Source organism: Manis javanica, chromosome 15, assembly GCF_040802235.1.
Source record: "Manis javanica isolate MJ-LG chromosome 15, MJ_LKY, whole genome shotgun sequence".
In the NCBI taxonomy this organism is placed as follows: domain Eukaryota; kingdom Metazoa; phylum Chordata; class Mammalia; order Pholidota; family Manidae; genus Manis; species Manis javanica.
Window position 1 is genome coordinate 53,390,487 of NC_133170.1, and position 25,339 is coordinate 53,415,825.

The 25,339-nt window shown below is 43.5% G+C and overlaps 1 protein-coding gene across 3 annotated transcripts in view; it reads left to right on the plus strand.

The window, feature by feature from the left end:
- TGFBR2 (transforming growth factor beta receptor 2) overlaps nt 1-25,339 on the plus strand; it is an 82,647-nt gene that overhangs the window by 25,559 nt on the left and 31,749 nt on the right. For all 3 annotated transcript variants that reach the window (XM_017651713.3, XM_037008620.2, XM_037008621.2), the window contains exons 2-3: nt 8,464-8,632; nt 13,288-13,478. In XM_017651713.3, coding sequence (XP_017507202.1) covers nt 8,478-8,632; nt 13,288-13,478 — 346 coding nt within the window. In that variant the 5' untranslated portion in view covers nt 8,464-8,477. The remainder of the gene's footprint in view (nt 1-8,463; nt 8,633-13,287; nt 13,479-25,339) is intronic.

Below are 25,339 nucleotides of genomic sequence, written 5' to 3' on the forward strand. Positions count from 1 at the left end.
TGAAAGAGTTCTCCGTGCTACTCCCTCACTGGATGCAGTATCCTGTTTGCATTGATGTGGCTTAATTTTTTCAGGTGGTTTCTTCTTTTTCTGAGTCCTGGCCCTTGCATGCCCCTATTTTTGGCTCATTTCAAAGCCTCTACAGTTAGGATTTGCCAGATAAACACGCTGTTAAAATCAGCTTTCTCTGTGGTAAATGAAAATTGCCCAGTGTGGATGGCGGCCTCCGTTGCAAACTGCTCACCTCTGCTCAGCTCTTAGAAGGGTGCTGTATCTACTAAATCCCTGTTAAAGATGAAGGGAGGTGATTGAAGGAGCTAAATGTTTTTTAGCTCCTTGAATACTGTAAAAGTGCTAGGCTTCTGAAAAATACTGCCTTTGGCAGCCATGTAGATATTTCCATCTGCAGGAGTCATTTCAGTATTTGGGTTTGGTCCTCTGATATGTGACCTAATGCTAGAACATAAAGCCAAAAAGGAGAAAAAAGGAAAAACGGGCAAATTCACCAAGTGTTGGGAGAACTCAAACTGACTTAATTCCTGAAATTAAGAACCAAGAAATTAAGAGATAAACAAGAAACCAGAGCGTGCCTATGTGAGTCATTTGGAGCTATTTGGACCGGGGCATGTTATATAGGGAAGGATGCAGTTGAAACTCCTGCTCAGTCATTATATGTTTGTCACTAGAAAAAAAACAATTACTTTTCCATTCAGCTGCAGCTTGCTTTGTTTTATGTATTTTCTATATTTTTTAAAAGAATTTTTATTATTTAAAATTTCCTTGTCAATCCAATTTTAAGAATCTTATTTTTAAGGCTCAGTCAGGTGTTTGATTTAAAGTACCTATTGGGTTAATTCCTTTGAAGCATCCCTTAATCCCTTGATTTACTTGTTCGGTGGATACAAATGTATGTTTATGCAGTTTGCTTAAAGCAATCCATTGCAAACTATTAAACTCATGAGCCAGAAAAGCTAAAAAGAAAAAAAGAAAAGAAACCCAAACTCTCAAAGATAAATTCCTTTAGTGAATAAGTTAGAGAGGTGGGAAACTCACATCACACATGCACACACCCACACACGCCTGTCTAGTTTTTTCACAATTACCTGCTTACTAATGAATTAAGGCTGGAGTTTTCCCTTCATTACAGTGGTCTACCTCTGTCCAATCCAGTGGTTTCTTTACCAGCCTTTGACTTTAAAAGTTTTAAAACCAGACATTGAGTTTTACTCAGTTCATTTTCAGAAATAGCATTATTTCTCTTAGGAGATTAGGTGGACACTGGCTGGGATTCCGCTCTTGGCTGCTGGAATTCTGCTGGGACTTTCTGTGCCTCCCCAGTGCTTCTAGCCTTGCTCCAAGTCCAGTTTGGGCCCACCCAGTCCTATCAGCAGCAAATAGAAGTAGCACATGCGTGTGCCTCTCAGCCTTTCCAACTGTAAAATGGAGAATGCATTTTTGTTGAATAATTCTGTCTTCAGAGACCTGACCTCTGCATTGCCCAGGTGCCCATTCCCTGCAGCTTCTCCTCGTCTGGGCTGTGTTTTCTGCCCGGAGTGCCTTTCAGTCTTTCCTTTGCCTCACCAAGCCACCTACCCTTCAAGGACAGACTCCTTATGAAACTGGTTTTTCTGTATCAGCTCTCTCTCCTTTTCTGACCTCGTACTTGTATTTCAAGGCCAGGAGGTTGCATTGGTAATTTGGCCTCTCAAACTAGCATGTAAGCCACAGGAGGGCAGAGACCCACCTGAGATTTGTTTTAAATCTCTTACTGTGTGGAGAATATCACAGACACTTGACAAATACTAAATTGTTGACCACATGGTAGACAATTTCAATGTGGAAAAATATATATCTTTTTGTACTAGGGTTTTGACTAGAGTCATTTCCCTGTCATTCAAAGAGATTTTGGGAGTACCGGTCAGGTCATCTTTGGAAGGTTTTTAAAAAGTAGTCTGATTCCAAAAAGATTTGCAAGAAAAGAAGAATAAAGAGGAACTGGTGGCCTCTGACCCCTGGTTTGTTTCTTTCCTGCCCGTGCTCTGGTCTCCCAGGTAACTGAGCGTTGGTTTCTGCAGGACCGGTCCTGGTGTCCCAGAGACCACTGGACTGTCACTCAAGGGAAAGCCCCATGTCTCCTGGTCTCAAGATACTCTATTCACTTAGGGAATGTGGGTTCAAATACAATTTGAAAACTAAAAAAGGGGGTGTTACATTATGCTAGAAGTTCCAATTATGCAGTAGATATTCAGAGAAGGGAAATATTCCTCAAATACCTTTGACTTAATCAAGGATTTTGTTTATTGTTTGTTTGATTATAGTTATTGGCCAAAGTATTTGCTTCATCTGGGAATATCCATCTTTTGTGAAGAGCCCTGAAGGGGCCTCTATGAGGTTGCCAGACTTGACTTGTTTTGGGAGGACACGCGTGAAGGGCCAGCAGGCTTATCCCACCTGCTCTCAAGGGCCCATGGGGTGTTGCCAGTATCACAGACCACCGAGGCTGCCTGCCAGATGGTCGCCTGTGTGTCTGACTCTGAAATGCCGACTGCAATTAAAAGCCTTCTTTCAGAGAACAAGCCTTTCCGTTCCAGGCCCATATGGTGATCAGAGCCTTTGGGCCTGTGATTGTTTAAGAGGCCAGACTCAAGAGAGAAGCAGATGGAAAGGCCTGTAAGATGAGACATGCTGTAAAAAGGAGGCTCCATCCAAAATGGGTGGAGAAAGGGAGGTAATGGCTAGTCAAACAGTGGGTTCTCCAATGCCTCCCAACTCAAAAGTGTGAACTAGTCACATGGGCCTCACCTGGGAGCAGCCTCACCTGAGATGGGCAAGTTCTGAGTACTTGGCTGGGCTTGCGAACACAGTTCTTCAACCAAACATTAATCTGGATGTTGCTGTGAAGGTACTTTGTGGATGTGATTAGCAGCTACCATTAGCTGACTTGAAGTCAAGAAGATAACCTTGCAGAGGGTGATTGGGCCTCAACCAGTCAGTCGGAAGGCCTCCAGAGCAAAAACTGAGGTTTCCTAGAGAAGAGATCCTGCCTCAAAATGGCAGCATGGATTCCTGCCTGAGTTTCCAGCTGGCTGGCCTGCCCCGTACATTTCAGATTTGCATAACCCCCAATTGCATATGCCAGTGTGCTCCCCCACACCTGTGGGTTAGGTGCATTCCCAAGGGATCTGTGCTTACTGATGCCTGATAAGCACTGCTCTCAGTCTAGTGCACTCTGTTCACTGGTTGCCGTGTTGTTGAGTTGAGATGCTGTATCAGTTTTAGTGATCCTGTTAGGAAATAGATAACACTTAGCCCATCCGCAAGTGTCTGTGGGACAAAGTAATTCTTGAGTCCCCTAAACATGCCACAGAGCAAGGTGCATGAATTCAAAGATACTTGAATGCATTTCTGGCAAAGCAGTTAGGATCATTTATGGAATCTTGAGATTTTACCTAATGGTTCAGTTAATGGGAGACGCTATCCCAAATATAGGAACTGAGAATCCATACAAAAAATTCGTAACACTTATCTGGAATAGTTGTAAACCATATTAGCCTGCTCATCTGTGACCTTCAAAGACAGCAGTACTGTTCCAGGAATATACACAGCTAAGCATTTACTTAATTCATATTTCCAAGACATGGAGCCTCTGCCTCTAGGCAGTGAGTTTGGGGAAAATATGTGCTAGAATGAGGAAGGTAACATAACCTAGACTGAAGGTCTTGCTATTACTCATGGGTCCATTTGAAGGGAAGTGAAATATCTGGGGCCATGTGATACCATCATATGCTGAAAGAGCTACCCGTGTTCACCTCCTTTATTGAATGACTTTCTAGGCGAGAGTCAGTCTTATTGGGACCTCTTTGTGGGGAGCATTATGAATAACTGATTTGCCAGTTATGGTGAGGGTCTATAAGCATTAAAATGCCCTGCCTTATTATTAGTTATTAAAGACACTTAGGGGAGTGACTTAATCTGAATCGGAAGTGATTCTGAAGGTGGTGACAGTTTGCTAGAGTGTACATTAGGTGGCTTTTGTTGTGATGGTGTTTAGAGCCACATCTTTGTCCCTGGATATTCACATGTATGCATTTACTTTTCATTCCTTTGGCTTCATGTATTAAATGTAAGATGTTTGATGAGTGAGGTCGCAACAGAACTTCTTTTCCTGGGGACTGGAATGCAATTGCACATACACTGAACCACTACCAGCAACCTTCCTGCCCTGCCAGCCCTCCACCCTGATCGGCAGCACATGGCTTAGCATGTCATCAGTGACACTCAGGGACTCTGGGGCAGGCCTGGGATTCTTCAGATGGGGCTGAGGGCCTTCAGGGATCTGTGAACCAACCTTCTGAAATGGTAATCAAAAGTATGTGTGTATGTGTCTCTATCCCATCTCCCCAGAGTGAGTTCATAAAGCTTCTAGCAAAATTAGGTGACTCCACAACAAAGGTCAGGAGCAGCTTTGCCCTCTGCATGTAACTGTCCTGTCAGTACACATTTACAAAGGAGAATACTGGCTTAAAGTGCAGGCTGCATGTTGATTGGCTGGGAACAGGGAAATTGTACTGAGCACACCCGGAGTAAAAATTTTTTTCATTTTCAAATGTTAAAAAAAAGGAAAAAGCTGATCAAGCTAAAAAGTCTGCACATAGTAGCAGGGGTAGCTTTTACTGTAATAAAGAGAAAAATGAGGCCTCCTCGCTAGGTACTTATGAGGTGATATGACTCACACACCTAAACTAGTGCACAGTAGGTGCTTAATATCCGGAAGTTCCCACCGTACCCCATTAACCCCATTATGTCTGTGCCTCCAAGGACAGGGTCAGCTTGACTGCTAGCCTTTTCCCCAGAATTTGATGGGGGGGCTTTCTCTTTCTGGGGCACTCCATACTAGGCAGGTGTACACAGACAGGCACGCCTCTAGGTGGGGTCTGAGCAGCACCCCCAGAGTTGTGCAACTCACTGGCCCCTCTTTATTCCTCACTTTCTTGTTTGATGGCCCTTTTAGCAGCTACCATTAGTTGACTTGAAGTGAAGGAGATAACCTTGCAGAGGCTGACTGGGCCTCATCCAGTCCATCGGAAGGCCTTTTTTGGGCCACTGTTGATTGTGTTCTGCAGGCATCAGATCTACACCACTTACCCTTGTCAACACATCTGGGGCTCCCCTTGCTGCTTCTAGCTCAGTCTCATCTGTTTTACTTCTCTCCCGTCACTCCTGACTCCTGTCACTTCTCTTGCACTCCTGAGCTTTTGTTAGAAGAGGATTGGCTGGCCCAGAGAGGGACTCCTCTCCGTGGGAAGTATAAAATGAGCTAATCACAAAGCTGTAGGTATGTATTTTTCCCAAGGACATCCAGCTTGGCTGTCTCTTCACTGTCACCGAAAAGTGCCTGTGTGCATTCGCTGTTTTGTTTTCTGCTAGCCGTGTTGTTTTCAGCCAATTCTAAGTCAGGGTTACATTAGAATTCATGTGGCTGCACATTAGAATCCTCTGGGCAGCTGCAAATCCCGATGCTCACCACCCACCCGAATAATTAAATAAGCAAATCTTGAGGCGGGACTTGGCTTCTTTATTTTTTAAAGCTCCCTTGGTGAGTGATTCCAAAGTTGAGAATCATACTAAGATAGGCTAAAATCCTAAAATGCTAGAAAACTGAATCCCAATGCACGGAGGCTTGATTTTCTAAACCCTATCAGACTTTTGATTTTACATTTGAAAACAACAGAGCTTCCCAACCAGCATATAGATATATTTGTCTGAAACATATTTTTTTTTTGAGAGGGCATCTCTCATATTTATTGATCAAATGGTTGTTAACAACAATAAAATTCAGTATAGGGGGGTCAATGCTCAATGCACAATCATTAATCCATCTCAAGCCTAACTCTCGTCAGTCTCCAATCTTCTGAAGCATAACGAACAAGTTCTTACATGGTGAACGAATTCTTACATAGTGAATAAATTCTTACATGGTGAACAGTACAAGGGCAGTCATCACAGAAACTTTCGGTTTTGATCACGCATTATGAACTATAAACAATCAGGTCAAATATGAATATTCATTTGATTTTTATACTTGATTTATATGTTGATCCCACATTTCTCCCTTTATTATTATTATTTTTTTTATTTTTAATAAAATGCTAAAGTGGTAGGTAGATGCAAGATAAAGGTAGAAAACATAGTTTAGTGTTGTAGGAGAGCAATTGTAGATGATCAGGTGTGTGCCTGTAGACTATGTGTTAATCCAAGCTAGACAAGGGCAATAAACCATCCACGGATGCAGAAGATTGAAACATATTTTAAAGAAAGAAAGACAAGAAGAAAACCAAATGAACAAAATATGGCCTAACTTTTTCTATGTTGTTTTCCCCATGTCCTGTAGGGAAACGTCAAGGGTTAAATTAGTTGTTTCACAAATGGAATCAGATCTAACAATTGTAGAAAAAAATATATCCTCCTTGTTGCCTTAGTGCCAAATTGAACACACGGTTCAGGGAGCAATCTTGCCTGTATTTTTAGCTAAGCATAGAGCTCTGGTCTGGGAGACATTGAGAATTTCAAAATAGTTTGTTACCTAAAAATACACTTCCTGAAATGAACTTGAGGCCTGAGAGGGATGAATGGGTTTATTTATTTTTTTCTTCTATATTTAATGTTACCACAAGAAAGCAAGTCTTCAATTTATATATGTTTATATTTTTAGAGACCCAGGAAACAGGTGCTATGCCAAGCAACAGAGGGCTGCATGGCTAAGTGCCGATGACAGAAATCTGAAATTCACAGGACAGGGAGCAACTGTGGGAGGGAGTTGACAGTTCTTCTGGCTTCAGCCACAGCATACTTAGCTCAGGGGGAAGATGAAGAGGCCTTTCTCAGGCCCTACCAAGGATGACACCTGGGAGAGGCCCACCTCCCCATTTAAGGGCCTAATGGTGGCTAGACATTTGGTCTAGACACTTGATCTTTCTTAGTCTAGCATGTAAGTGTCTGTAAGTTCCTATCTGTTGACCAAATGCCTACTTTCCTTGTCTCACCCCACTGGACTCTCCAAATTTATGCCTTTATTACCACCACTGCCAACAGAAATGGATCTCATGGAGGAAAAAGATGGGGAAGTTGTTATGCTTTTTCAGTGCCTTTCAGTGTGCAGCATGGATGTGTCAAAGAGCAGTGTGTCTGCAGGATGTCATTCATAAGTGTGATTGCATGTTGCATTTATTATCACAGCCTTCTGAATTCTTAGATGAAGTTCTGTGTCCTTTGCCCCTTGGTATAAAGGGCCAAACGTGAACTTGTACTCATCCCTCTATCTATTCATCCATTCACGTATTAATTCAACATGTATTTTCTGATACCTTCTCTGTGATGGTGTGATGGTCCCTCCTCTTGGCACTGGAGACACAGTACATAAGAAGGCAGAAAGTCTCCCAGAGTTTGCGTTCTGGTGGGTAGATGATAAGTGCATTAAATGATAGAGACAGTTGTGCAGAAGCTAAAGCAGGATCCTGTGGTTGTCACCTGTGGGCCACTTGAGGATGAAGAGGTGACGTTTAACCAGCAACCAGATAAAACCCAGGCACAGGGTATAGCCAGTGAAAGGCATGTGGTAGGAAGGGGGTTGGCTTCTTCCATAAAGACCCATGTGCCCTACAAAGTACTGGGTAAGAAGTCAAGGCTCGTGGTGGCTGGTGAGGGAAGAAGCATAGGTGGCAGGCTGTAGACCTTGGGGTGGGGCTCTGCTCCCCCTCACCTGCAGGACCCCAGGGCCTCACATGTCACCTGTGTCGGAATTGTGTCTAGGAGCACTCAGTCAGCACTGGGTAAGCAACTGGTCCCCCTCAAAGACAAGTAGGAGCCAGGTCCTTGCAGAGTAGGGCCTTACAGCTCTTTCCTAGGTCAGGAAAACAATGGCAACATCCTGCCCAACCTGCGGTGTGTCCTGACTGGCCAACAGCCTTTTGCTCTTCACAGCTTTGCTCCATGCTGACCTCTCCGCCCATCTGGGTGGTGACTCTTCTCTGGCCCCCAAATCCTCTGTGATTCCTTCTAGTTGGGGTCACCCTGCCTTCATCTATCTCCTCACCCATCCACCCAGCTGAGCTGTAATTTCCTTTAGGGCGTTTTCCATTGTGTCCCATGCCCAGTACTATGCAAGGGCCGGTGCAATCTGTGTTTCTGGATTGAATGGTAAGGTTTTGTAGCACGAGGCCTTATGGTAATCACTGACAAACACAAGAAGTTATTCGGCCCTCATCCCCAGTTATCCCTACCCTGCACCGGCTTTCATTACATATGACACACATAAAGTAAATTCTAATCCGATGCAAAGGCATTTATTTTGCCTTTCTCTGTGTTCATTCTCATGGTATCAGGTTCCTTAGAAACTGAACATCATCAGAAACTCATTGGCAGTCTACCTGGCAGTTAATCCATGTCTTTCTTTTCCCTCTCTAGTTAATAATGACTTGATGGCTGCTGACAGCAATGGCGCAATCAAGTTCCCGCCCTTGTGTAAGTTCTGCGATGTGAGGACATCCACCTGTGACAACCAGAAGTCCTGCCTGAGCAACTGCAGCATCACAGCTATCTGCGAGACGCCGCACGAGGTCTGCGTGGCCATCTGGTAGGGCGGCCCTCAGAAAGGCCTTTCCCTTTTTCCTTCAGTAAGCGGTGCTTGCTCATGACCCCAAGCGAAGTGTCCACACACCCGAAGCACAGGTGCTTGTCTTGTGCCCCTTTCTTTCAGACCATCTCTCCTGCAGTTATCAAATGTAGTTCCCAGTGCTATGTTATACATTTCCAAATAAGCACACATATGTCTGTGTAAGAACATTCTATGAGATGACCTTTAATATTTGTAATAAGTCTGAAGACCTTGCCTTGTATGAAGGAGAAAGACTGGCTACTTGTCATTTCATTGACAGCCCCTCGATACCCCAGAATGACACCAGGGCACTTATTCTTTGTGGCAATCTCAGTCCGGGTTGTGGAAGAAGAGGAGATGAAAGGTGGGCTTTCAGAGCAGGAAAGGGCTTGTCAGAAAAAGAGAAGCTCTTCAGGGACCAGAAAAACAAACCAATCCTTAGCTGATCAGAAGCCCTGGCCACGTCATTCCACCACTACCAGGCTACACACTGCATCTTTCTCTTGGATAGAACTACATATTTCTTTGATCAGATACCCTCCATTTTCTGTCTGTCTGTCTTTTTCTGTCTCTCTATCTCCCTCATCCCCCTCTTCAATACACACACACACACACACACACACACACACACACACACACACGGTACTCCTGAATCATTTGATTAATTCATAGTTATGGATTGCATTAGGACTGTGAGCAAGAGATAAAAGGAAAAGAGATTATTAAAAGAGTCCCCATTTTATAAAAATATATAAATTCATTCATGAAATGTATCGTTTTGCAGACTTATTCTGATGTTTTGAATTCATAGGCTATTTTTTTTTTCAAGTAACCTACCTGTCTCCTGGTCAGTTGGTAAATGAGAATAAAAACCCAAAACTCTTCCCCCCCATTTTTTGGGAATGAGTCTTTAGAGACTTTCTCCAGACCACAATAGTTTGCCTTGATGATAGACCTGAAAACCTTGCAAATTTCCGTACATACCAGGGGATGAACTCGTTTCCTGAGAACTAAAGGAATGTTAACAGCATTCCCTTAAGGGCAGTTGTGATCGCTTGCTGTACCTGCCAGCTTCACTCGTGTTGAGCTGTGAGTAATGCTTTTGGAAAAGAGCTTTTGACAAAGAGCATGTTTGGGGGAAAGGGACCAGCATGATGAGAGTTAGAAAGCATGCAGTTTGAGGAGTGGCTGAGGAACTAGACCTGGTTAGTCCAGGGGAGAGAGGATGTAGGTTTTCTTGAGAGATCTTTGAAGGACTCTCAAGAAGAAAATACATAAGCTTGTATCACGTAACCCCAAAGAGCAGAAGGAGGATCCATAAACCATACAAGGGGCAGACTTGTGATCAGAAGTCTAAACATTTTCACAATCGTGGTTTCCTAACAGCAGAACAGGCTTCCTTCTCTGGAGAGTCAAACAGAGTTCAGGAGCAGCTGGGTGACCATCTGTCAAGTCCAGGGCAGGGGAGATTGAGAGATTGAGACACCAGACCGATGGCCCCAAAGCTTCCTTCTTTACTTCTGTTCTCTGCCAATCATGGTTGCTCTGAAATTGAAACCGTTCTGTGAGACCTTGCTTCTGCTACCAAAACCAGGCTTCTTAAGTAAGATAGATTTCCTTGACGCAAGATACAAGTCCACACGATTGAACATCAGTCCATTCTCTCCGGAAGAGAGACTTTGTTTGTCTCAGGGAATAGGAGGCGGAGGAACCCTCCCTGTCTCCTATGTCCCAGCTATAGTGAACAAATACAGTGATCATTACTGCTACATGTGGAGTTGGGGTTGTAAGGAGAAGGGGTGTAGGGGGCGCTGTGGTGCACCTCCCTGATCCCCCTTCAGTGCTGAGGCTCTCTCACCTGCTCAGGTGCTCAGGACTGCCCAGGGATCACCCCACACCCCTCCAGGGAATCCTCCTCCACTGACAAGAGCTGCTTCATTCAAGTTTGGCCCCTCTCCATGTGCAGCCAGCATCCCATGACTGGTTGATGCAAGGGTTCAAATGCCTGGCCATTTTGCCTCAGTTTGGGACAGTCCAACTGGCTGTCCCACCTCCCGAGGGTCAGCTGAGTTCTCTGTTGACCCTGCATTGTGGCTCATCTGCCTGCTCCATGTTGTACTGCCTCCTTCTGTCCCTCACAGATGCCTCTCCAAAGACCTGCTCAGAAATCTCTCAGCCTCCAGGGGTGTTTCCAGGGATCCCAAACTAAGACAGGTGGTGCAAACTGAAAAGCTCTACCCTAGTAGTGCATTCCAATGCCTTTATCAGCTTTAGGGGCTTATTCATTCATTGACTCCTTCCTTCCTTCCTTCATTCATTCAAGTAAAATGTCAGTTGTACAGCCGTACCAGGTAAAATGCTTAAGTTCTTTCCAAGGATAGAAAGATTTGGGTACCAAAATTGGCTTCGTTATTGTGGTTCTTTTCTCTTTGGATATTGACAACTTCTTCGATGGCTCAGAGCAGATGTTGCAGGACAAAGAACTCTGTACTTATCTCTGTTTTTCCCCTTCTTATGTTCAACTACTTCCAAAGATATTTTGCAGAGTTAGCTCTGCCTGTCAGGAGGTACTCTTGCAAGAGTAGGTGGAGAAGGCCTTTACCTGGACTTTACCTGGCCTCAAGTATTATAATTAAGTTTCCTCTGGGATTTTAGTTCTCTAAGTAACAAAGAGGTGGAAGGCCAGAGGCTCTGGAAGAGCTGCCTGGTAATTATAGAGCAGCTTTACTTCCTGGCTCACATTCCTTTTTGGTCCCTTTCTGTGGCCTCTAGAAGCATCACAAGGAAAAGACACCATGCTTTTCCCTGGGAACACAGAGGACTCAGCATGTTTCCATTTTGTCAACAAAAAACAACCGCATGCACGCCCGCACACAGCTGTGGGGGCAAAGAGTGGGGATGCTCTTGTTTCATGGTCACTGTTTTTGCTAATGCTTCCCAGTGGCTCTGGGGTTAAGGATGGGTAGATTTTTTAAAAATAGGTCATTTGTTGTGTGATGGGGCCAAGCTAAGTTCCATGTAGTTCCTTACCAGCCCCCCTAGAGTGAGGACTCCCCTTGTTGCTCTTCCTCTACCAGTAGGGACCTAGTCAGTCAGCACGTGCTCTCCCGTGCCTGCTGCGGGGGCAGCCCCAGAGCCCTCGAGCTCTTCCAGGGGCAGGTGCACCTGCGCTGGAGTTGCCTCTGGGCTGCACGGATCCATCCACCCTGACTCCATTCCTGGTTGGGCTGGTCCATACCCACCCTCACGCCTGCTCTTCTCATCCCTTGTTGACATACTGTCCTTTTGTGTCCTTGAATTAAGCACTGATGGTGGCACTGGGCCAGAGGTGCTGTTTCCCCCCCTTCTTCTCCAGGTGACAGCTGTACCGTAGCTGCTTCTTCCTTCCTGCCTGCCTCCCGTTGCCCTTGCTGTGAGCAGCGAGCTCGTGTGCGGGGGGGAGTGGGGTAGGTTGTCAAGTGTGCGTGAGCATGGTGAGCATGTGCCGGCACACACGTTCACCCATGCACACGCACTCAGAACCCTTCCAAGGGAAGGTGATATTGGACCTATCCTGTCACTTAAGGCTGAATTAGCCCTTCACTATACTCTTCCTCCAGATATAGAGAAATGCACTGACACAACAGGTGTTTTACATCTGAAAAAGGCAGCAATGGGAGGAAGGAGGTCAGACAACCTTAGTGGTGGATAGTCATCCAAGAAAGCACATTTATAAGGGGTTCAGATTGAATCAAGCAGAAAGTAATGCACTCTTCCAAGGATGCACACTTTTACTTTGTCTTTTTGCAATTATAATAGTGAATATTAATCATGCCATTTTTAAATGTAATGTACAGGGAGGGCCAATAGAGCATGTCCTAGGACTGAAGTGAAATGCCTTGGGGCAGATGCTCTGAGCCCATAGGTGATGTGAGCCTTTAAGCCTAAATACATGATGTGATGAGACACTGAATGCAGAAGGAATTCCTTCATGACACATATTGCACTGAACTATAATGAAAACACCTGCAATTCTTCCCCTTTGTGGTCACTTTTTACTTCTTCTGTTCCTTTCTGTACTTGGAGAAACTGCGATTCTTTATCTAGGAAGTGTCCTCCATTGTCTCCGCACAGCCAGCTGCCAACATGTGAATATGGCCTCACACACAGGCCCTGAGGCCCAGCAGATGAAAGGCGCAAAATCACAACTACTTTCCCAGGAATGTCCTTTGAGAATGGTTTAGCTGGACATGACCCTGATTCTGTTACATAGACCAGGATGCAGTGTGAGCCTTGCTACATGATCAGGATGGACGGTTTAACTTCGTCCTGGGGACCCAGCAAGCTTGTTTTCCCACACCCTCCCTTTTAATGGTTTAATTAAGACTTCATGTACAGAATTCCCCGAGAGGATAGCCCCCAAGGAAAGTCCTCATGTTTATAATCATAAGTAAATTATGAGGCACAGGAAAAAGGGAAATGAGCAGAAAAAGCAGGAGACTGTAGGGTAACCCGTCCATGTTGGAGAACAGGAACCAGCTGCCATTCTTAGAAAGAGCTTCATGGAGGAAGTACCATCCAGACCTCTTTGCTCTCCAGAGGCCATGTTCATTCATTCTCTTTCTCTCCCCATGCCCTGAATCCCTGCACCCTAGGAGGAAGAATGATGAGAACATAACATTAGAGACGGTTTGCCATGACCCCAAACTCACCTACCATGGATTTTTTCTCGAAGATGCTGCTTCTCCAAAGTGTATCATGAAAGAAAAAAAAGTGTCTGGCGAGACTTTCTTTATGTGCTCCTGTAGCTCTGATGAGTGCAATGACCACATCATCTTCTCGGAAGGTGAGTTTTCTGCTCTGAGGGTCTGGTGCCCAGCCTGGCTTGCTCTGTGATGGTGTCTCATGTCCCAGGTCCCGTTTCAGACTCCTTCCTTCTGCGGCTGATGCTGGAGAGTCAGTGTGCACTCTGTGGATAGGCAGCCCCTCACTTGGAGGAGAGAAGCACCGATCAAGTGCCAGGATTGGTTCTGACCCTTACCAAATCTGGCTCAGAGGGCCCACGTGATTATTTGGCTTGGGCAAATGGTTTCTTGGGCACCAAGAGCCGTGATTCTCAAAGTGCAGGTCCTGGAGCTGCAATAGTAGCAGCTGAGAACTGCGCAAATGCAGGTTTGGGCCCCACCCCAGAATTAGTGAGTCAGAAACTGGATGCAGGGCCACCTGTGTTTGAATGCGTGCTCCAGGTGATGATTCTGATGAAGCTATATTTTGAGGGTTGTTGGCCTAGAGGTTGGAGGAGGCTGTTTGGTACAGGATGAGGACTTGCTTTGAATGAACTCAAGTGGTTTTATGTTCACATTCCTAAGATTTGCTTAACAGGGACTTCTCATTGGTCCCATTTGAGAGAATAAATGAAACACAGATGGGAAATCATGAGCCGAGGTCTCTGCATGGCTCATGTGGGCCGGGGGAGGGATTAGATCAGATCAGGTGCTGGCTATGTCTTTGAAGTTCAGCATTCACTCTGCTTGAAGGGAGGGACACACTGTTCTTCAATTTAAAAAACTATTCAGTGATTTTTAATTACAAAAGTAGTCTGTATCAAAAGTTCAAACAATTCAACAGAATGTAAAGATGTTTAAATGAAATCATGTCATTAATGCCAACCCCTTACTCCCAAAGCAACAGATAATCAATACTGACAGCTTTTTGGGTGCAAACTGTCTCTCATTCACTCATATTTTTCCTCCCATCCTTTCTTTTCCTGCTCACCGTCTCTCTCCCTTCTTCTGTCCTTCCCTTCATCCAGGCATCTGTCCATCCATCCATTTTTCAGTACAGTTGATCATCCTATAAATATTATTTGGTGACATTTTTTTCACACAACCGCTTTTATTCCTCCTCCTAAACAAAGCAACACATAGATATACTGTGTGCCTTTTAATTTTTGTCTAGAATCCCATTATATAGATTATCTTTTATGACTTATTTAACCATTCCCCTATTGGTAGATTATTTAGATATCCTTAGTTTTCTACATAATGCTACATTGAATATCTTTGTAAAAATATCTTGTACATTTGCTAATATTTCTACAAGATAGATTTCTAGAAATGAAATTTCTGAATCAGAAGTTATACACATTTTAAATTTGGATAACCATTATTAAATTGTTTTCCTGCCCAAAAAGATATCTGAGTATATAGATTTCTATGTACCTGCTCTAACACTAGAGATTATAAGCCTTTTAATTTTGCTAGTCTGATAATGAAAATAATATTCTTTTGGTTTTAAGAATGTGAATTCAGAGTGGGGAAAGGTTGTTGGAGATAAAATAGGTAAGGGTTTAATAAAAAATCATTTTAGAATTCTGGGTCCACACACTGTCCCCATTGCTGCTACTGTGTGTGTCCCAGCTATGCAAAACTGCATCTCATGCTTTGTGTATGGTGCTCACCAGCACTGCAGACCCACCTTTTCTCTCACTGTGTCTGTCACCTACTGCCACTTTCCCTCTTCCTGTTCGACTTCTCACCTATGCCAGCTTCTCAGGGTGTGAAGGCAGGCATGTATATCTTGTCAGCACAATGCTTTCCAAAACCTCCTCCTTACTATTTTCTCATCCTATAAGCACTCCCTTTTTCTCATTTTCCTTATGTAATTTGATTTAGGAAGGAAGGTACGACTAAATTAAATCACAATAAAGCATGGTAATCCATGATATCCTGGCTTAACATGTTAATTTTCTCCTAGTAGTTCAGCTTTTAAAAGAAAGCGCAGGCTAAGCCAAAGGAATTAAAGTCTAATAGTAGAATATCTGAGGCATTTTTACTACCACCTATGAAACTTTTCTTTCCTTTTGCACACTGGCTTACCCACAATGAAATAGTTAATTTCATCCAAAAAAGACAAAAGTTGATAAATGGCAGGCAAGTTGGAGATATATATATATATATATGTATGTATATATATAAAACATAAAATATATGTGTATGTATATATATATAAAACAAAAGTGCTTAAAATGTTATACTAAAATTATTAACATGATTAATTTATCATATTAACTTACTATTAACAATATAGCTAATGAGTAAAATAGGTAAAGAGGATAAAGAGACACAAACATTCAATTATAAATAAATTAGTCACAAGAATGAAAGTAGAGCATAGGAAATAAAGTCAGTAATATTGTAACATCTTTGTATGTTGACAGATGGTAACTACACTTATTGTGGTGAGAAAATACATATATAGAGAGACATGATGTGTGTGTTTGTATGTATATTATAATACTATAATATAATATATATACATTATAAGCTCTTAGGATACTAATGATTTTAGTTCTCAGTGTATTTTCAACTCAGGTGATAATCATGGACCCATATTCATATTTTCCTTCTTATTCACTGTCAGACTGTATATTTTCTTACGAGGTAAGGTAATCACTATAAAGGCAATTTCTCGTTGTACAACTCAGCATAGCTGATGACTCAGGATGTCTGGGTGATTTCAGAGTCTTCTAAAATGTTCCAGAGGATGTTTGCTTTTTAAGCATCTCTATTGTCTGCAGTGGGCTATTTCCCCCACCTGGAACATCAGATATTAGGAGCAACACCTTGGGATCCATTTCTCCTCTTGCTGCCATCATCTCTTCTTTATACTAAGGAATGAAAAATTTTGAAGCAATTTTTTATTCCCTACTCCCCGTCAAAAAATCTGGTAAATACAAAAGCCCTGGAGTGTTTTATGCTATATTTTTACTAGTCCAGTGCTCTGTGCTTATAGCCAGATTTCTGATCTGTCAACACAATAGATGGTAATTACTCACATCTTCCATTTTTCTTATATATGTAAGGGAAAAACAGTTGAGCTGGAAGACTTTCTTTTTAAATGTAGATCTTTATTTCTGGTGCTGTGTTGAATGGTAGCTGACATTCAGAGAGAATGTGCCTTTGCTATGTATGGTCCTCAGGCCTTCCCATGACATAGTGTCATTTATTCTTGCAGCCACCCCATGAGGAAGACACTGCTAGTGTCCTCATATTATGGGTGAGAAAGCGAGGCTCTTAGAGAACCTTAACACTTTGTCTAGGATCACATGACTAGTAAGTGGCTCAGCTAGGATTTACAATGAGCTAGGTATGTGCTAAAAAGTCTGTGAGGGTTTTCCTTCCTCCCTTCCTCTCTGTTGTCTTCTTTCTCTCATTCTGTCTCTATCTAAACAAAAATATATATATACACATATTTAAAAAATTCTAATGTACAAAAGGGATACAGTGAGAAGAAAGTCTTCCTTTGGTTTGTCCCCCAGTTTCCCTGGCCATTGTTAGCCTTTGATCTAGTCTTCCAGAGAGAATTTGCTGCATGGAATTCTGCATGAAATCCTGAATTTGGTAAAGCATATGGTGACATTTTTTTGAAAGTCAGATTCTTTGTTATATCATTTACATAAAATAAAATTCACTCTTTTAAAATTTATAGTTTGCAGAAATGGGACAAATGTATATAGCTATGTAACTGACTATAGTCAAGATACAGGATCTTTTTGTGGCTCCCCACTAAGTCCCCTTAGGCCCTTTTGCAATCATTACTGGGATTTTTTATTCTCATTTTTTAAATGTGGTTGCTTTCTTCCTCTATTTTGTGATTTTCATATTAGTAATTAGCATTGCTGTGGCCTCGGTCCCCTGAGAAATGGACATGTGGGGTGCCCCCAGCCCTGGATGAAAAAAATGCCTCTACAGGCACCCAAGCCTAGTATACAAAAAAGGGAACAAACGCAAGCCCTGCATCATGGAGCTCAGACTCTCCCACGGCATGCCCGGTGTCCCTGTGCTGTGCCGTGAGTGATCTCGGAGCATGGCAGACGGTTTGAGGGGAGGAAGGGCTTCCCTGTAACCCGCAGTCTTCCCATCTCCCCCCATTTCAGACTCCTGGAGGTCAGTGGGTAGTAATGGATTGCACGCCTATTGTCCTTTGCACCTTGTCGAAGCACCTTCCTTTTCTTTATGTACATGAAAAATGTACAGAAACTGCATGGAAGATAACTTTGATAGAATAGGAGGCCCAGCCAGGTATTTTGATGGAATAGAAGGCCCAGCCAGGTAATGGAATTACTATCTCTAGGTGATGAGGGAGAGGAAATGGGAACCCAGAAGTTAAGTGACTTGCCTGTAATCATTCAGCTAGTTAGTGGCTGAGCTGAGGCTACAGCTTCTGTCTCCAGCCTGTTGGCAAGGTCGTATTTCCCCAGTAAGGGATTTGAAATCTGCATTCTGAGGGGATGTCAGGGCTGCTCTGAGGACCCAAGGAAAAGGGATTGAGTCAGGTCTTCTTACCCCGCTGTGTATACCGAACTTAAGTAGAAACTATGGATTGCCGAAAGGTGTTGTCAGCTTTCATGAACTTGAATCCATTGTTCTAGAAAAAAGGAGTTAAAGAGACCTTGCTCTCCTTCTCTTTGAACCAGGTACCTACCCTTACCCCTAAAATCCCCCAGCTGGGCCCTGTTCTGTGCCCAGTTACTCCTTTGCTCCCCTAGAGCAGCCAAGGCAGGTGCAGGGGACCAGCTAGATGAGGCCAGGGTGCGATCTCCAGCTACCTCCATGTGCTGTGTCTGAAGAGTCTCTCCTGTCAAAAGATGTGCAGAATTCTGAGGAAGTCACTCTCTATCCCTGGACTCACCAACACCTGAGATTCCAGTTTGGAGAGAAGATGTTTGTATTGGTCCTTATTGGTGGCCTGGTGACAGCTGTCAGGCTAGGCCAGTCAGACTCCAGGACTACAATGAGCACACGATGGGGAGGAGGGACTCCTGAGCTAACAGCCATCCCGTTTACTTGCAGATGACATCACCACCTTGCAGAGACATTATGTGGCTATTGATCTCTCAGTGAACCTTTAAGAATCAAACACAACCACTCAGTTTTATTCATGTCATAAGTGATTTCCAAATGCAGTAAAGACATTTAATTCGCAGAGCCCTGGGCAAGGGGATGATTACTGTATCTGCTGTTTTAGTTGAGAGAGAGACAGTCTAGTGTAACTGTTTAAGAGTGGGGGCCTGAGGTGAAGTCCCTAAATTTAAAACCCTATTCTACTGCTTACTAGCTTTGCTACCTTATGCCAGTTACTAGTTTTTAAATTTTTAAAAATTTAATGTTTTTTACATTTTCATTTTTTTAATTGAAATACAGTTGCTATACAATATTATAGCGGTTTCAGGTGTACAACATAGTGGTTCAACGATTAAATACATTACTAAGGGCTCACCACAGTAGGTGTAGTTGCCATCTGTCACCATACAAAGTTGTCACAATGTGAATGACTGTTCCCTCTGCTGTACATCCATCCCAGTAACTTATTATTTTACAAATGGAAGTTTGTCCCTCTTTATCCCCTCCACCTGTTTCACTCATTCCCCCTCCTCCTCCCCTGTGGCAAACTTCAGTCTGTTCTCTGTGTTCATGAGTCTATTTCTGTTTTGTTTATTTGTTCACTTGTTTTTTTAAGATTCCACGTATAAATGAAATGGTATGGTGTTTGTCCTTCTCTGTCTGACCGTAGTGGCCCCTGCGAGCCGGCGGAGCATTCGGGCCCCTCTAACTGCTACAGGGCCACTTTGGGAGCGCCTTGTTTGTTTGAATTCATGCCTCATCCAGCTTCTCTTTTTCTCCACACACCTTCACTGAAGCAAGCAGAGCGTGTTGAGCCTAGGATTTCTAATCAAAGCTAACCACATCCCTGACATCGTGGGATAATATTACAAATTAGGCACGTTGTTCCTGTTTTGACTCAGAATCACAGCAGGAAGCAGCTAAATAAAACTGGAACGACTCACAAGTGCCTTTCAGATGAGTGATTAGGATAATCGGCATTCTGTACTTGGCAAAGGGATTCATTCCCCCTTCTTTTTCTCAGCGGAAAGCTTGCTTTGGGCCACGTGGCTTCATCATTGAATGGCAGAGCCCCTGTGGACCAACTGGTGTGGACACTGGTGCCTATGGCCTGTGGCGGGGGTGCCCAGCACAGTAGCTGGCACACAGTGGGTACCTCCCCTCTTCCTCTTTCTTCCCCTGGGTAGGCAGACCACTCTGCCAAGGAGCATACCTTTTCTGCATGGTAAAAACTCTTGCTACTCAGAGTCCGCAGACCAGCAGCAGAGTTCCCAGGGGGGTTGTTGGAAATACAGGATCTTGAGGCCCTTCTGGACCTTTTACAGCAGCATCTGCATTGTAACAGTGTCCTCAGGAATCTGCTTGCACCCTGAGGTGTGAAAGGCCGTGGTGGGAACTCACCCATCTAGGGATGGAACCAGAGATGGATCTTGTCAGTTTCATGCTAGTAACTAGCTGAGCTAATCCGCCCAAGAGGGATAAATTTGGTCTTAAACCCAGTCATTCGGAAATTCTCCATATACTTCACTCTGCCCATTCATGTAACAGAACATCCCATTGAAATGTGGGTGTTTTTCAACAGCGGTAATGCAGTTCACTTTTTATGTAGTACATTTCTTATAGACTCCACAAACTTTGTGCCAGCATAGACCTGGATGTTGAGAAGATCAGGTACCTATCCAGTAACATTTCTTTGGTTTCCATGATGATGTTTGTATTAATCTGTCTGTGGGATTTTCCCCTAATATTGCCCAAAGCAAGAAGGCATTGAGGAATGCTTTCAAGATGCATTTTACATGATGTTCTGAATTGGATCTACAAGGGAAATGTTTGGTAGCCTCAGGGAGGGAGTAATAAATGGCATAACAAGAGTTCGCTTGATTCAATTTGTTCCTCACTTGTTGGATATGACCACCTGTTAGGGTTGGGTACATGGAAAGCAGGAAGGTGACCTGTGGGCAACTAATGGAGACACGCTTCTGGGCCACTTCCAGCTCCCAGATGACCACATCCCTGGCCATCCTATCCTTTCCTTCTAACTTAGAGCTGAACTGCTGATTCTAGAAACTGAGAGGCACCGCGGCCATGCAGGAAAGGGAATGAGCATAAACTCAAGTCCTGGACTTTGAAAAGTTTGGTTTCAAGGCCAGAGACCCACCCCCTTCCTCATTTGAAGTGCAGGCAAGCTGGCACCGTGCCCAAGCCCCAGGCGGCAGGAATTCATACAATGACAGTAGCAAGGCTCACTGCCCTGGGTTCATAGCGAACCTGCTATGAATTGGTTCACCGAGGTTAACCACTTTGAGGTGTGTTGTTCTGTTTCCTCGTGTCATAACTTTTCTTGATATCATGTTTTAGCATTTTTTTGAGCTTCATTGAGGTATAATAGACAAGTAAGATTTCACCCTAAACCTCTTGAGGAATGTCTTCATTCCTTCATTGCACCCTAAACCTCATGAAGAATGCCTTCATTCCTTCATTTAAAGTTTACATGGGATGATTTGATATACAAGTACAATGTGAAAGAACTCCTCCCATCTAGTGAATTACACATCCATTACCTCACTTATTTTATCATTTTTTTTGTGTGTGAGAACATTTATGTTCTACCCATTAGTGAATTTCAATTATATAATACAGTGTTGTCAACTATAGTCACCATGTCTTACATTAAATCCTCAGAGTTATTCATCTTATAGCTGAAAGTTTATACCCTTTTACCAGCTCCTCCCTATTTCCCCCACTCCCTAGCCCCTGGAAACCACTTTATTCTACTCTGTATTTCTATGAATTTGAGCTCATTTTAGAGTCCACGTGTAAGTGATACTGTGTAGTATTTGCATTTCTCTGACTTACTTCACTTAGCATAATTCCCTCCTCATTCATCCATGCCATTGTGAATGACAGGAGTCCCTTCTTTCTCATGGCTGAATAATATTCCATTGTGCATATGTATGTGTACCACATCATCTTTATCCATTCAGCCACTGATGGACACTTAGGTTGTTTCTGTCTTGGCTATTGTGAATAATGCCACGATGAACTTATGAGTGCAGATATCTCTTCAAAATCCTATTGTCATTTCCTTTTGGCTCCATATCCAGAAATGGGGGTGCTGGATCATATGGTATTTCTATTTTTAATTTTTTGCAGAACCACCATATATTTTCCATAGTGGCTGAGACAACTTACATTCCCACCAACAGTGCAAAAGAGTTCCCTTTTCTCTACTTCCTTGTCAATAGTTGTTACCGCTTGTCTTTTTTTGGAGTCCTAACTTTTTTTTGTTGAAATGAAACCCATGAAATTAGCTCATCCGAACTTTCATTTTACTGACAAAGAAATGGGTCTTCAGAGAGTGGTGTGCGTTTCCCAAGATCTCACCGTTGGTTCTCCACTTTTTGTCCACAGGAGAATTGAAGAAGCTTGTCTCTTTTTCAGGGAATGCATCCCCACATTCAGGATAGGGGGTGGGGGCAGTGCTCTGTATCAGTTTTGCACCCATGGAAGGTTGCACACCTTACACACACCTTCCATAAGATTGGCTGCCTATTCTGTAGGCACAGGCTCATCATTCACAAGACCCTGGCAAGAAGTACAACCTGAGGCTTACGCAATTGACAGGTTTAGGAGAAACAGTGTTTGCCAGTGATGGCGGACAGGGTGCTTGTGAAGCTCGTGGTCTCCCTAGTGAGACGCCCTGGGTTCAGATCCCAACTAAGCTATTTATGAACTCTTTGTCCTTAGGTAAACTACTTCACCTCAGTTTTCCCCTCTGAAAAACAGGGGTAGAAATGGTGCTTGCTTTGAATAGGATTATTGTGATCAATTATTTATTTGCAAAGAGAACTTAGACCAGTACCTGGTACAGAGCAAGTAGTCAATACACTTAGGCTATAAGTAGTTACTAGTGTTCCCCTTAGATTAAAATGTCTTATCTCTGATTTTAGCCAGATGAGTGAGGAGCTTTGTACCAAGGTCATGTTTTCTGTTCCTTCCTGAAAATTGCTTCAACTTAATTGTTTTAGGTGCATCCATTAGGAGCAGCAGTCCTGCGACTCAGAACGGTATCTTCGCCGTAAAAGCCGTCGCTGCGTGCTCACTGCATTGCACCCTAAACCTCATTAGGAATGTCTTCAGCCCTCTGCCTTGCAAAGCTGATATCCCTCCTGAGGACCTGTTTGCTTCTGATCTTAAGGACACTTTGAAGCATAGAGAGCAGGCATCTTTGCCAAAGGACCAGTTGATAATATTGTTGCTTAACAGTCTTTGGAGTTTCTGTTGCAGCTGCTCAGCTCTGCCGCTGCAGCAGCCGTAGACAGTATGTAAACAGTTGGATGTAGCTGTGCTCCAATAAAACTTCATTTACCAAGACAGACCTCAAGCCAACCCCCACTGTAGCTGACCAGGGTTTTTGTGTGTCCCCCTTCAATACTAACCACCAGAAAAGCATAGAGGCAAATCCAAGTCATGATCTAGCTAGGATGTCAGCATGTACTTTGTACACTGATATTCCCACATTTATCTGGATTCCAGCTCCCCATTTTATTTTTCTTTTGTCTTCCTTGACAACTGTGTCTATCTATAGACAAAATGAGATTGTTTTTTAAAAGGTGAAACTATCAGTAAATATATCAATTACATCATGTTAACTTAGAAACCAGGACTCTAGAAACCACTTCTGATTCAGTGTTCATCCCATGTGGTTAAATAGAGAAGCAGAACATGAGCTATAGGCCGTCTTGCAGTGCATGCTCCTTGCTGACCGGCCAGCTGTGTGCAGGCTGTTAGCATACTTTCTAACCAGAGGAGTTGAGGGCAGGTAGGTGAGGGTTCCCAGGAGCCACAGTCCCATTCCTTCCTCCCTCGTAGAATTTCTTTTAAAATGAAAACAGCCTCTGGTTTGCAAGCCTAACTCTGGCAGGAAGACAAATGATTTTTTTACAGTATCAGACACATGGTTTCCTGTCTATGTTTAACTTGCCAGCAGAACATCTCAGCCAGCTGGTTCCCCCTGGGCCTATGTGACCTTAATAAGGTTGCCTCATGCCACCCAGTGAACCCATTCTGTATTGATCACATGCCTTGCAAACCTTATTGACACCCATAGGTGTCTGTGTCAGGGAAAACTTGGAAGCACTGCACCCTTTCTTGAGAATTTTTGGTGTTGTTCTGTTCCAGCACCAGGGAGCTAGCTGGCTGCTTGGGGGAACTTGTAGTGCGTGCATATAAGAAATGAGAAGGATAAACGGTGCTTTGGCAGCCTGGGGGTTTTGGGTCTGCTGCCTTTGAACAGAGCACTCCCTACTCAGAAGAGCTGGCTCACTAGCCGGGTGTTTCTGTTTCAAAATAAACAAACCAGATTTACTTTCTGATCTAAATGCAGAAGACAAAATAAGCATAGAAATGTGGTTGAGAAAAGTTGTTAGAAGAGGAAGAAGATTATGGATTAAAGTCACTAGTCTCATTCTTGGACAGAGAAATCAGTTATTTGAGGGGATGACTCAGTGCCAAAGGAGCCTTTGGTGGTGCATGAGTTAGGTTCCGAAGCATCCTGTGGACCCCTGAATAAGGCCCCACATCTGGCAAGGAGGTAATACAGATTGTACATGCCAGAGGACACTGTGACTCAGTCAAGTGCTTAGAATGTATTTGTAGTGTCTTCAGGCAAAATAGCTTGCTTTGTAGATGTTTGCTTAACTGCAAAGTAAACAAAGATGCTCTGAGACCTGGTGTGGTTGCCAGTTGTGAATATTTCTGCCCTGGAACCTCATTTTGAATCATAGCAGAGAGGAATCCAGTAAGGACACAGTCTGTCTCAGATCCCATCCGTGGATGGGAATGACCATTACAGCAGTTGTACCACTGCGGTTGGCTTTGCTGCAAGGCTGGGCTGGGTGACGTGCTGCATCTCTCAGCTCTCCGCAGCTGCCTCCTGGTTTTCTGTGGACAACACACAGATGGTGATGGCAAAAAGGGTCGGCAGAGACTCTTTTTGCTACTTTCCAAGTATCCTGGTGTCTCCTCAGTGGAAAAACACCAGGGAGCTGGCTAACCAATGTGAAGTGGACTTTCATTTCCACCCATGCTAAACTCCAGAGGCTGTGTTTACTGCCAGTCAGACATCTGGCTGACTTGCTCCTGGAAAACCTTTTCTGATCCTCAAATCACACCTGCAAGTTGCTAATTATGTCAAATATCAAATTTACTAGCAATAATTTTGCCTATATTTTAAAGGAAAACTAATATTAGCTTTAAAAGAAACAATTCATATTTGCTTTACTACTTAAAATATATATATATATTTTAAATATATTATATATACACGCACACGCACACCTTGTATTGCCTTATTAGGATTAGCTGGTTATAGTGTCAAGAACGATTGGTCCTAAATTTAGTCATTAACATTCCTTCCATTCCACCTATTTTCCACATCCCATCCTCTTCAAAATACCTATTTCTCCTGTGGGGGTGAAGTAGTTGTTCTCTATGTTGGCTACACACTGGAAACACCTGAAAAGCTTTTAAAACTACTTTTCTAAAGTGGTCTAGTCTCCCCCAGTTGGAGAAGAGACTGAAATAACTTCAGAAACTGTATTTCTGCTTTCAGGTTTCCTGAGAACATGAAGGGCCCCTAGACAGATTTCATCCCGACCAGGCAGTCAGAAAAAGAATTGAAAAATCAGGACAGGTAAGGGAGCCCAGCAAAACCCAAGCCCAGTGGTCATAGGACTGTAACAGGGAGAAGAAAAGTCCCTCTCCAAAGAACGCACATCAGGCTGAGGCTCTGTCCGTGGAG